The sequence below is a fragment of the Sebastes fasciatus genome, chromosome 9 (assembly GCF_043250625.1).
Source record: "Sebastes fasciatus isolate fSebFas1 chromosome 9, fSebFas1.pri, whole genome shotgun sequence".
Taxonomy (NCBI): Eukaryota; Metazoa; Chordata; class Actinopteri; order Perciformes; family Sebastidae; genus Sebastes; species Sebastes fasciatus.
The window spans coordinates 4,273,935-4,287,346 of NC_133803.1; the positions used below are offsets into that span (position 1 = coordinate 4,273,935).

Here is a 13,412-nt window from a genome sequence, read left to right on the forward strand (position 1 = left end):
AAATGACATTTTCCTATCTCCGCATTTGACAGCATTGATTTTTTCCTTCCCTCCTCTCTGCTACCGTTGTCAATGCACGGGTGGAATAACAAAGGGAGCTGGGTAGGTTTTTCTGTTTGAACTGAGCACTCCGGCGTATTGTGCTTTCCGACTGTAGAAACAGAAAGACGGTCTATTTAACGAGCTTGTTATGCATCGACTGTAATTACTACAATAGCACGCGGGACTGGGAGGGGACAGAACAGATAAAGGAAATGAGAGAACATGCCTTTTCTTAGATGTCTTGTCATTAGCAATTTCTTTTCTTAATTCCCCTCTATTTGGCAGGGGCAATTATCACTGAGATAAGGATGACAAAACAGGAACACAATGCAGCCTCAATGACACACCGATGGCATGGCAATTAGACAACAAGGCTGGAAGAGGGAGACAAATTGGAACTGATGTTCACAATCACATGCTGATGCCCGAGCACTGAGGCACACATGAGGAATAGTGTCACACACACACACTCTAGTTAATCTTGCAGATCAAGGGCATTCAGAATATACAATGTAACCACATTATTCAACCTAGATCCACTCTGTCTCTCATTTCTTTCAGCACCTCTACTGCACCCCATACAACTTCAATGGCAGCAGCTGTAGAGCAAAGTCAATATTAACCAAGTGATAAAAAATAGAAGGACAGCAGCTCGCATGAATAAACTGCTGCACAAAACTGTTTTCCTTTCCAACCGTACCGCTCCTCAAACTGTTTCCTGTCATTTCCTGTGATTCAGGTGCTATAGTGTGATTCAGCCTTTATGAATAGGTTTACTGAAGTAATTTAGAGCCACACTTCCCTTTTTCTTTTTATAAGAATACTAAGTCTGGGACTGTTGAATGAAGCCATCCTGAGTGTAAAAATGTGTTACAACGGAAAGGATTGGTCGACTCGATATAGTCAAATAATCTCCGCCAATTTTTTATAATCCATTAATCATTATTCAAGCAGAAATAGTGAAAAATACCAAAATAATTTGACTGAATATCTTTGGGTTTTGAGTAGGGCTGTCAATTGATTAAAATATTTAATTGCAATTTATCGCATGATTGTCCATAGTTAATCGCGTTATCTTCACTCTAGCTTTAACACTGAGCCCGCTACAACCTACAAATCACAAGTTGAGTTAATGCGTTAAAGAAATTAGTGGCATTGCGAATTTTCGTTAACGTGTTATTATCACGTTAACTTTGACAGCCCTAATCGTAAAATGTATTACAGTGGAAACAATTAGTTGACTCGATATAGTTTAATAACCTGCAACACTTTTTATAATCAATTAATCATTTCAGTAATTTTTTTTAAGCAGAAATAGTGAAATATTACTGAATATCTCTGGATTTTTAACTGCTGGTCGGACAAAACAAGACATTTGAACATGTCACCTTGCACCTTGGGCATTTTTTCACTCTTTTTGACATTTCATAGGCAGTGTTCGAAATTAACCAGACAAGAGGACTGGTAGATGAAAAAATCCACCGGCCAAGCATATTGTTTATCTCCCCAAATAAAGTATGCAGCAAAATTATTTTAATATATTGATCAACAATTAATCAATTAAAGTCTGAATACTACTCAAGAAGTCTTGATCTCAAAATAATTCTACTTAAGTATTTGCTATTGAATGTACTTAATGATTGATTACATGACTGATTGATCACATGACTACTTTGGTACATACATTTACCCGCCAGTGTGCCGGATAGCCAATGCAGGTGCTGATTTCGGACAATTTGAAAGAGAAATTTCTATAATAATTGTTAATTGCAGCCCTAAATGTTGATAATAGGATAATCATTTATGTCTGTTTTCAAGCAAAAAATGGCAAAAATGATCTGGTTCCAGCCTCTCAAATATAACGATTTGAGCGGCGACAGCTGTGGCCGGAGGCATCATGTTTTCGGGTTGTCCTTCAGTCCGTCCGGACCATTCTCATGAACGTGATATCTCAAGAACGCCTGGATAGAATATCTTCAAATTTGGCACAAACATCCACCTAAACTCAAGAATTAACTGTTTATAATTTGGTGGTCAAAGGTCACTGTGACCTCACAAAACACGTTTTTGGCCCTAACTCAAGAATTCATATGCTAATTAGGACAATTTCACACAAACGTCTAACAGGATAAAATTATGAAGTGATGTCATTTTGGACAGACGTGGATGTAAACAGCAACTTGACTGTTTGTCGGAGGCATACAACCACAACTCTAGTTTCCTTTTTTATAATAGTAAACTGAATATTATGATTATTACAGGCGTGGAGTCTCAGATCAGCACCTTTGCTCTAAAATGTTTTATGCATACGAACCCTGGAGTGAAATATAAATTCAGCATGAGAGCGAAGCAGGCAAACAAGAGGGAACTGTGTTAAACCAGCAAAATTAATATTACTGCGTTTAAAATATGTTACGAGCCACTCGGGGTAAAGGCAGATTGACTGAATTTTGGGGCTTTATATGTCTCTGCTGGGCTGTAAAGAGTCACAATTCCCTTCTTAAAAAAAAGAGAAATCAGGTGAGAACCCACAGCAGGAGATGAAGAGGAATATAGTCCATGTTCGGATTCAGATAGGTTTTTTTTTTTTGGAGGTGAATCAAATGGATATTTAAGTGGCGCAGCCAACAAAGCATGGCTAAGTCTGGTAAATCATTCAACCATCTGTTGCTTTGTTAAAACTCCAGAGAACTTCATAAAAAGATTATTACTCAAACGCAACTAAAATAACATAATTTCAATTTCCATTACAGGAAAGCGAGCTCTTTGATCTTTTAATGCATTTGTAGCCAGTTTAAAGGGAAGAATATGAAAACGGCGCCTGATTACATCTAAGGGTTTGTTGTATTAATTATGATGTGTTTTCCTTTTTTTTCCCTCCTCTTTACATGTGCTGATGTGTGCTCGCTGCCAAGGACGAAGTTTAAACAGCATGATTTCACCATTTAATGAGGGCCTTGCTTATGATGTGTCTGCTTTTGAGATTCAAAGCATGTACTGTATGTAAAACAGTTGGCGCGTGGACTTTATTCTGAGCTCGAACCGAGAAAATGCCAACTAAAAGTAAAGCACGTTGGGTATGTAATTCTCTCCCCGTCTCTCTCAACGTCTCCCTCTCTCTATCTCCCTCAACCACAATGACCTATTTAAGCAACAACATGTCGGCAGTCAAGATGACAGGATTGTCAAAATACCGCGGTGAGGTTAGCAGAGTCGAGGCGACCACAGCTTACCTTCATGTAACAGTTTAGAGTAATGGCTTTTACTGCGCTATAAACTGTCACTGTTCCATTCAATAGACGTCTCTCTCCCTCTCCTGCTTCTTGTTAATTTGCTGATGTTGTCGCGCCGCGCTCTGATGTGAGTGGCTACGTCTTTCTTGGCTCGTTTGACACGAATGCAAATGTGATTTCCTTCCTTAAATGAAGCCTGAGAAAGAAGTGCATTTGAAAACCACAGTTTGAGGCGAGAGCCGGCGTTCCCATGTGTCTCGCGTCGAGATGAAACACATAAAGCAAACACAAACACCGAGAACGGTTTCAAGAGACCAGAGCGCGCCCCTTTATGATGTTTATGTGCACGTTTTTTCCTCTCCGTCCCGTGCACGCCGAGTGCAAGCTAAGCATCCGACCTATATTGGAAAATCTTTCATCTTGGGCAGACGTGTTCCGCATACAATGTGTTGTTCTTTTTTAACATTGTTAGAGGACGTTCTTGGCCTTCACAGGAAACCCCTTTGACAACTGTGAGAAGATATTCTCTCCTTATATAAAAGCAAGCCAAAATGGGCTCTGACAGGAACACTCCAGAGTCTTTTACTAACCACAGATGTGAGTTTTCTCAACATAGACAATTATTCTTTTAGTTTATTATTACCGCAGATTGAATGTGTGCTTTTTATACGGTTTAACAGCAGTGTAATTTAGAGATTTGGGGCGTAATGCCTGCAGCAGTTGGCAGCCATCTTCACTTCTTCCCCTACAGCTCTAATATTCTGGGTAGTTAGCACGCAGTCTGCCCTTGACTTGACTGAAAAGCAGCTTCTGGTTTCTCTTCTGATCACAACAGGGGGCCACTATAGATAACGTGGTTGGAGCTGCTGATTAAAATCCACACAGGGGTTTTCCGTGCTTATCTCACTATCGTGTGCAGTTTCTCTCTGATATCTAAACTAACACATACTTCTGTTTCTTTTCTCAAAGCACAAGACTAGGGCTGTCAAAGTTAATGTGATGATAATGCTACTGAGTTTTAAAGCTTGAGTAAAGATACTGGTATCATATGAAACTAGAAAACCTAAGGAACCCATGTCATACTAGCTTGTCACAAAGGAGGCTAAATAACGCTCCAAACTTTTTTTCAAAGGGTTACCTTGACCTCTGACCTCCAGATATGTGAATGGGTTCTATGGGTACCCACGAGTCTCCCCTTTACAGACATGCCCACTTTATGATAATCACATGCAGTTTGGGGCAAGTCATAGTCAAGTCAGCACACTGACACACTGACAGCTGTTGTTGCCTGTTGGGCTGCAGTTTGCCATGTTATGATTTCAGCATATTTTAATGCTAAATGCAGTACCTGTGAGGGTTTCTGGACAATATCTGTCATTGTTTTGTGTTGTTAACTGATTTCCAATAATAAATATATACATACATTTGCATAAAGCAGCATATTTGCCCACTCCCATGTTGATAAGAGTATTAAATACTTGATAAATCTCCCTTTAAGGTACATTTTGAACAGATAAAAAATATTTAACTATGGACAATTATGCGATTAATTGCAATTAAATATTTTAATCGATTGACAGCCCTAGACAATACATTTTACAGTTCAAATAATGTTGTTGTTTTTTTCTCTTTGCATATAAATTTTGAACAAGTTTTGGTACTTTTACGCCTGTTTACTCTGACGCCCCTCTCAGCCAGTAAACCTTCCCCACTGGTGATGTTATGACCTAAATCTCCAAAATAAACCAGGTAAAATGTATCCACACATTTTAGGCTGTTGAGACGAAACCTGGAGTACTCTATTGTTTAAACATTGCCAGTGAGGGAATAAGAGAATAAGCTGTACTCACTCTGTTTGAAGCCGAGGAAGGGGATCCTCTCTATGGGCGTGTCTCTGTCTTTCATGTACTTGTAGAGCTCCACTAAGAAAGCTTGCTCCTCCGCTCGGCTCTCCTCTGATGTTTCCTCCTCTCTCTTGTCCTCCTTCTCGCTCCTCTCCTCCTTTTCCCTTTCCCTATCCTTTCCTCGCTCCCTCTCCTCTGCTGAGGATCTCTTGCTGAGGCCGTTGGCCCTGTGTTTGGCCGCCGGAGTAATTTTTCCGTTGGGTACCGTTTTACAGTTGGGTTTGACCTGCGAAGACAGAGAGAGAGAGCTTGACTTTAGATGGAAATTGAACCTTTAACAGAGTTTTATTCAAATGATGTCAGACAGTTAGGTTGAGATGTGTTTGGGTTCAACCACAAATAAATATTTTTACTGGCTGGCGGCGTCTCATTGGTTATCAATGGAGCAGCTCCTCCTGTCATCACAGATTAACTCTGGCTTCAAGAGAGAATTGCTAATATTGTTTTATCTGTCCAAGGTCATCGGAATAACAGCAGCGGAGGCGCTTTTATAGATATTTCCTTCACTTTGAATATTACTACCAATGTCACATCAAATTTGATGACATCGCCTTGGAGTTTAGGAAACTAAGATTAACATTTTTAGTATTTTTAGTATAGTATATAGTATTATTTTATTGACCAAATAATTCATTGAGAAAATAATAACATTATTCAATAATGTAAAGAATTGTAAGTTACTGCGCTATGTTGGATCTAAAGTGTACCATATGTATGATATTAGAAAACCTTTAAGTGAGCCAATAAAATAAAATCAGTTTCTCAAAAATAAGATAATATCTGTTATCAAAAATGTTTTATGTAGTTCGCCTAAACAAGTACTACACTTGTGTCATATTAGGCCGACCATAATCTCTATAAACAGATATCTGCATATGAATGCACTGTAGGGGTGTTGCAACATGCATGATGATAACCATGGTATTTCAAAATTAAATATTAATATCATGTTAATAACACACATATGATAATATTGTGTAAATAATCCAGTGCCTCTTAAATCATTTTGTATATATATACAGTTATGGTTACTCTCTTTACCTCCCTTCACTTGTTTTTTGAGAGCAATTTATTTGCCATTTTTTTTTTCAAATTTTCTATAGATATCGCGATCATATCGTTATTGTGAATTCTTTTGACCACGATAATCGTGTAGTGAAAATCTGATATCGTGACAGTAGGAGAACGTGGAATCTGTTGCCAACAGGACAAGATTTTGGGTCGTGTCTAGAAGGTAATCTGCAAACTGCAAAATCAGATCTGCAAAAACTCTTGCGAGACTCGCTGCCTGATTCTAACCTATTTGACACCAATGCCTAACATGAACCATCTTGCGGGAGTTTCCCCAACTCGCAGGAACTGACAAGATTTTGGTATTGGAAGTTCTGGTTTCCATTTGTAGTTGGAGTAGTATTGACCAATCACGTTTGAGCAGGATTTGGTTGCATGCAGTCCAAGTGGAGAGCAAAAGAGGCGCAACGCATCGGCCCAAAATGCAATCTAGGAACCCGCTGGCTATCGTCTGACGATGATTTAGTTTTAAGAAATAAACTGTTAACTGAGTGTAAACTGGCTACTTGTGAAGCAATACAGCCGTAGACGTCGTCTCTCAACTCAAACTCCGGTCTCGCGTCCAGTTGCTAATCGGACTGTAAGCAATTATCAGCGCTTGGAAGAGGAAGTCTTACCTCTCAGCCTGTTGCGCTCTGTGTGAACATATGAATTTCCCCTCAGGGATCAATAAAGTCTTATCTTGTCTAATGCTATCTTATCTTACCTTGGCTGTAGTTTTGCTGTCTGGGCTGCAGGGGTCCTGTGCTGCTACTGCTGTCGAGCCCTGGGTTGACCCCGATGACCCTTGACCCTTTTGGTCGGAGTCCCTCCTCTGAGAGATGGACAGCTTCTTCTTCCGAGGTCGCCCCTTCAGGTTAGGCGCTGAGGGAGAGGAAACGGTGACAATGACAATAACCATTTAGGTGGGAACGTGTACACTGTTGCAGCACTGTGCGATTTAATCACTTTCTAGTTTCAACATTTGGTGTGAGTCTACTATTTTTATCTTCAAACAATCTTAAAGGGTAACTTTGGGTTTTTTCAACCTGGACCCTATTTTACCACGTTTTTGTGTCTAACTGACTAACAGGGACAACAATTTCTGAAATTGGTCCAGTATTGAGGCTCAAATAAATACGGGCGACCAATGAGTTCAAAGACCTCATCAACATTGTGGAAATCATCTTAATATTCAGCCATGACATTGTAAATCTTTTAGATAAAAACTAAGCTACGCTTTCTGTTCTCCAACACAACAAACTCTGCCCAGCTGGCACTCTCGTTCCACCGTGGATGTATTCCACTATTCCACCGTTGTCTTCCACCAACACATCACCTCGCCACATTTCAAAACGATACTTCTCCTTGAGCGAGACTCTTTCCATAATGTCAGACATTTATAATAACAATAAGGGCCTGTCATGGCAAAAAAAAGTACTTTTAGTGGACGTAAATGACGGTGCCAGCTTGCCCCAATAGCACCATATTGCAGCATGTGAGCAGCTGCTGTCTGAAGCATTATCCCTCAATACTGGACCAATTTCAGAAATTGTTGTCCCTATTAGTCAGTTCGATACAGAAACAACAACATGAGATAATAGGGTCCAGGTTGAAAAATACCAAAGTTAACCTTTTAATAAACTATTATTAAGAGAAAGAATAATAGAGATATGAAAACGTTTCTAGATGCATTTCCTCTCTGGGAACTAGCTGAAGAGGACGGAGGCTATGACAGGAACAATTTACAATCAGGGAAAGGAATTTCACAGGCCTGCTAGCCTGTAGCTAATTATTTTTAAACTGGATTAGTGCAACATTGTGCTGAATGGGGTAGCAGGCTGCCAAATTGCTCCAGTGTGCTAGTAAACACAATCCTCAAGTTCCCTCTCAGCCTAAAAGAGAAACTGCATTTAAATTCAGACAGATGTATTTTTAAGATTTGAGAGGAAGGCGTCGTAACAGTCAAGCAATTAGTAGAATACTGTAAATGACAGATGCTGTTTAACCCGCAAACCCACAAGAGGGAAGAACAGTTTCTGTTAAGAGAAATATTTGATTCAGACGCGATAAAAACCACCACAACAATGTATATAATGTGGCTATGCTTTGTCTCGATTTTTTTACATCACACAGTTGTCATGTCATCATCGCCGTCAGCATCATAAAGAATCACATCATACTAAATCACCTCAGATGTACCGATCATCGTGGCTGTATTTCTCTGGTTAGCCTGCTCATGTCTTAAAGCTGAACGCTGTTAATTAAAAACACATGAACCTGCCTGATAGGAGCTCTTTGTTTGAAAGGCTGGCAGATATAATTGCTCAGTTCACATTACACACACAATAAAGTATTTAAGCCCTCCAAGTCCTTTGTACACCCACATTTATGTCAACCCGCGACTGTAATGTAACTTCTTGGCAGAGTGCCGTGCCTCCACGCAGCAACACAAACAGAGATAAGCTCAAAGGAGGGAGGGAGAGAGAGAGAGAGAGGAAGAAAAAGAGAGAAACTTCAAATAATCCAAGTTCAGTCACGTATTTCACAGCGTCAACATTCTTTCTTTCCATCTGCAGTGACAATTAAATCACATCCAAGGTTGTTCTCTGCCAAAAGGCTCTGTGATTATTTTTGTCGGATCGAATTCCCATCATGAAAATGTTACAATAACACTGGAGGTGAATAAAAACTAAGAGGCAGTCATTAAAAAAGGGTAAAATGATCACGACTCAGCAACCTATCACTTCATGTTGTTATTTTCACAACCGCTACGCCGTGGAGGAACAGCGCAGGGAAAATTCCAAGGGCATTTGTGGTGCATTTGTCATCCCTTTGGCACTACAAAAAACACAAGTTTTCAACACTGTAATCTTTACTTAGAAAGCACTGGGTGTGTTTCTTCCGCCAATGTTTTCCCATTCTGCTGCTGCCTCTTTTATTCAGCCAATTACTCATTATTGCTGAGAAAATTACATAAACCCTGTAATTTATTTATTTACTTGTGTTTATTTCAGAAGGGACAGATACATAAGCTCAAAAATATTCACTGAATAGACTAAAGCTATATATCATGGGATTTACAGCCTAAGCTAATTTGCAATGCTTGAGCCTCTGTAAGGAAATCCATATGTAATTAAACTAGGGCTGTCGATTAAAATATTTAATCACAATTAATCGCAAATTTATCGCACATTTTTTATCTGTTCAAAATGTACCTTAAAGGGAGATTTGTCAAGTATATTTAATACTCTTTAATGATCTTCAAATATGCTGCTTTATGCAAATGTATGCATATATTTATTAATGGAAATCAATTAACAACACAAAACAATGACAAATATTGTCCAGAAACCCTCACAGGTACTGCATTTAGCATAAAACAATATGCTCATATCATAACATGGCAAACTGCAGCCCAACAGGCAACAACAGCTGTCAGTGTGTCAGTGTGCTGACTTGACTATGACTTGCCCCAAACTGCATGTGATTATCATAAAGTGGGCATGTCTGTAAAGGGGAGACTCGTGGGTACCCATAGAACCCATTTACATTTGCATATCTTGAGGTCATAGGTTAAGGGATCCCTTTGAAAATAGCCATGCCAGTTTTTCCTCGCCAAAATTTTGCGTAAGTTCGGAGCATTATTTAACCTCATTTGCGACGAGTGACTAGCAGTGTTCTAGTTTCATAAGATACCAGTATCTTCACTCTAGCTCTAAAACTGAGCCCGCTACAACATAAAAATCGCAAGTTACGTTAATGCGTTAAAGAAGTTAGTGGCGTTAAAATTAATTTGCATTGACGTGTTATTATGATGTTATCTTTGACAGCCCTAATTTATTTACTTGTGTTTATTTCTGAAGGGGACAGATACATAGCCACACAAATATTCACTGAATAGACTAAAGCCACATATCACAGCATTAATAGCCTGAGCTAATTTGCTATGCTTGAGCCTCTGGAAGGAAATCCATATGTAATTAACCAAATAAATAGATGCTAAATTACAATAAATGTGCTTTTCGACTAAAATCCTAAAAGAAGTAACTGATGACTGCATGCCAGACGTATATACACTGCATTACAAAAAAACACACCCAATCACACAAAACACAAACATTATGTGACAGATGACTAATGCTTGCAGGTTTGACTCCAGGGAGATTTATTTTTCAACATGTGACATCAGTTTAAACAAACGCCGCATAGGTCTGAGTGAGGTCACACTCTCAGTTCTGTTTTTAGTGCAATCACTAACCCCCCCCGACACCCTGCGCTGAGTTACATAACCTGCCTGTCTGTTTACATATTTCATCAGGTCAAATACTGCTGCGTAAGAAAATGCTGCAATTACAGCAAAACGCTGCTGCTGCATAACACATGGTGACACGACGGCGAGCGGGTTTAAAGTCACTGACTTATTGACAAAGGACAAACTAAACGTGGTTAAACAACAACCCGAGCAGGTATTACTGTAAACCGACGGGTCACCAGGGGGCATTTTAGTGTATTTTTGTAAACATACACAAACACAAGGCACACAAGGTCAAGCGCAGGCGATCTCTCCGTGCTGCAGGAGTTGTGCAGAACTGCTCTCCTCGTGGCACAGTTGCATAAGGGAGGAGTCATCAGCTTTAGAATAACACAAAGAAAATCAAACTGGCTCTGTGCAGATTGATTTTCTCCAATGGAAACACAGTCTGTAAAAATACAAAGCCAACATCACAAGGTAATGATTTTACAGCACCCTGGGAGATGTGATATTTTTATAACTCTGTGTGGGCATTAAGTGCTTTTGTCAATGTACTAGAAAAGAAAGAGACCATTTAAGTATACATGATACTTCCCTCGACGAGCCAAAAATGGACTCTATAGTCACACACCAAAAATGGCTGCAGAGCAAGCTACCAAGTTCCTTTTTTGCTTCCCAGCGAGTTACTTATTTCTCAGTCTGTGGCTTTCTGCTTATCTGGGTCGTTGGCATGACTTGGAGTTGAGCCTTGAAGTGACCAGAGGACTCTTTCCTATAGACACACACACACACACACACACACACCACACACACACACACACACACACACACACACAGAGAGAGACACACACACACACAGGTGAGGGGTATTCCCAGGGGTGTGAATCCATCACGTCTTGTCACAGAGCACGAACCCCCGAGCCATGGAAGTCACGGCGACTTCAGCAGCGAGATGCACAGCCTGACAACTTGATCTGCGGGTGCAGCCGAACGCCCTCAGCTCTTAGCAGCTTTACAACACGGCTTTGTCTAATATTTTCTACCCCCCTCAGATTCAATTAAATACAACCCTAATACCTCTGCTTCACTGCCATTCAGTTGATGTCAATGATAATGAAAAAGTCATTAGAGACAGCTCAGGAAGGGTTCTGACGGTTCTATGCATCAACAGAGTAGAGCCACAGGGAACCACAACAAAATGGACTGATTGATTGAGAGGCTGCTGGGAACGGAGAGACATATCAAGCCGACTGGAGGATTCAGCTGATGGATGCCTCGGTTGATAACGCTCCCACACACCGAAAGAGCTCAATATCTACATGTGTTCACTTAATGATTGTCTCTTTAAAAGAGGGTGGTTTCAGAAATCCTCTTTAAATCAGATGGAGAAATTATCATTCTGATGGTGCACATTTCTTTGTGTTTGATAGGCAGAAATTAAAAATTAATGTTATTAAAATGAAATTAAAAACATACTTTGATGTATTTTAGTAGATACAGTAGCAACCAAATCATACTTTCATATGGCAGTTTGGGATAACACTTATGACTGAAATAATCTGTCACACAACTACAGATGTGTGCAGTGGTTACTTATTTTTATGGGTCAAGGGATGGCAATTTTGGTCGGTTGGTCAATCCAACCTGGTCTCACTACCGGCTCGTCAAATACCGCCGATTAGGGATCAGCCGTCGGAATCAGAAACCGACACACGGAGGAACCCTTTAGTGACAGTATGTGACGAATCAGGTTTCAACTAACTCCAATGTAAAACCCCCGTGGCGCAAGGGATGGAGGATGGGTCAAACAAACAAAAGTATTTCAACCAGGAGACTGGTGTTCGTGTCTCGTGTGAAACTAAAAGTAACGTTGACTTATTTTGTCACGTCAGTCGTTAGTCACGTGACTCGTTAGTATTGTCAGAACCGTGAATCACGTGAGTCGCTAGTCAGTGAAGTTAACGTCATCCACCTCCTAACCCTAACTAAGTGGTTGTGTTGCCTAAACCTAACTAACCTGTGAAAATGGAAGTTTATTTTGAAAGGACCCTATGCATTTAACGAGCGTATCTTGACACGCCGTCCCCAGTCCGTCCTAAAATAACACTAGAGGGGTACCCCGTGCATCGTCTATTTATGACCAAATGCCTTCAAAATATAGTTGTGCAGGTATACTAACTCCTGTCATTTGTGTCTTGTACTATTTAGCAAATGTTAGCATGCTAACATTTGCCACGTCATTTGCATACTTTGTCACGTCTAACCTAGTTAACATCATACCAACTTAAAGGTTCTCAATACGATATCCAGAACATTAATATAGAAACAAACAAATATTGTCTATGGAAAGATATAGAGGAGTAATGTCTACCTAAGCAGAGAATGAAGTCTCTTTCCCTCTGTGTGTGTTGTAATCAGAGCTTCTCTGTGCTTCGTTGACATAGTCGGGGCGGATGTGCTTGCCTAAGGCTCACAGCCGCCGCTATGCAGTGCTCTCATACGGTGGTTACAACTGATAACTGCGTCCCGACCGACGCCGTTGTCATGGGAGCAAAGCACCCACTCTCCGGTTGCCCCTCAGGTAAGCACTGTTAGCTCTGTCAGCAGTCGTTTTCACGGTTAGCGCTTTTAGCACCGTTAGTTGCAACCCGCTGGCTCAGCTGTCGCCATGTTGAGAGCCGTGCAGAGGCAATAGAAATGCTCCCAATCTAGCATTTAGCACCTTTAACATCACTATGGTAGAATTGTCATTGTGAGCATGTTAGTATGCTGATGTTAGCATTTAGCCCCAAAACAAGGCTATACCTCGACCATATGCAGCCTCACAGAGCTGCTAGCGTGGCTGTAGACCAGTGTTGCCAGATCTCACGAGAGAAACAACCAGGCCTTTAGAAACAAGCAGGTATAGAGGAGAGAGACAGAAGCGAG

At 40.4% G+C, this 13,412-nt stretch overlaps 1 protein-coding gene across 1 annotated transcript in view; it reads right to left on the bottom strand.

The window, feature by feature from the left end:
• The window catches only part of arid5b (AT-rich interaction domain 5B), a 99,733-nt gene that overhangs the window by 20,824 nt on the left and 65,497 nt on the right, over positions 1-13,412 (bottom strand). Inside the window, exons 5-6 of the mRNA XM_074645505.1 lie at positions 6,957-7,114; positions 5,126-5,405 (exon numbers count right to left, since the gene is read on the bottom strand). Of these exons, the coding sequence (XP_074501606.1) occupies positions 5,126-5,405; positions 6,957-7,114 (438 nt within the window). The remainder of the gene's footprint in view (positions 1-5,125; positions 5,406-6,956; positions 7,115-13,412) is intronic.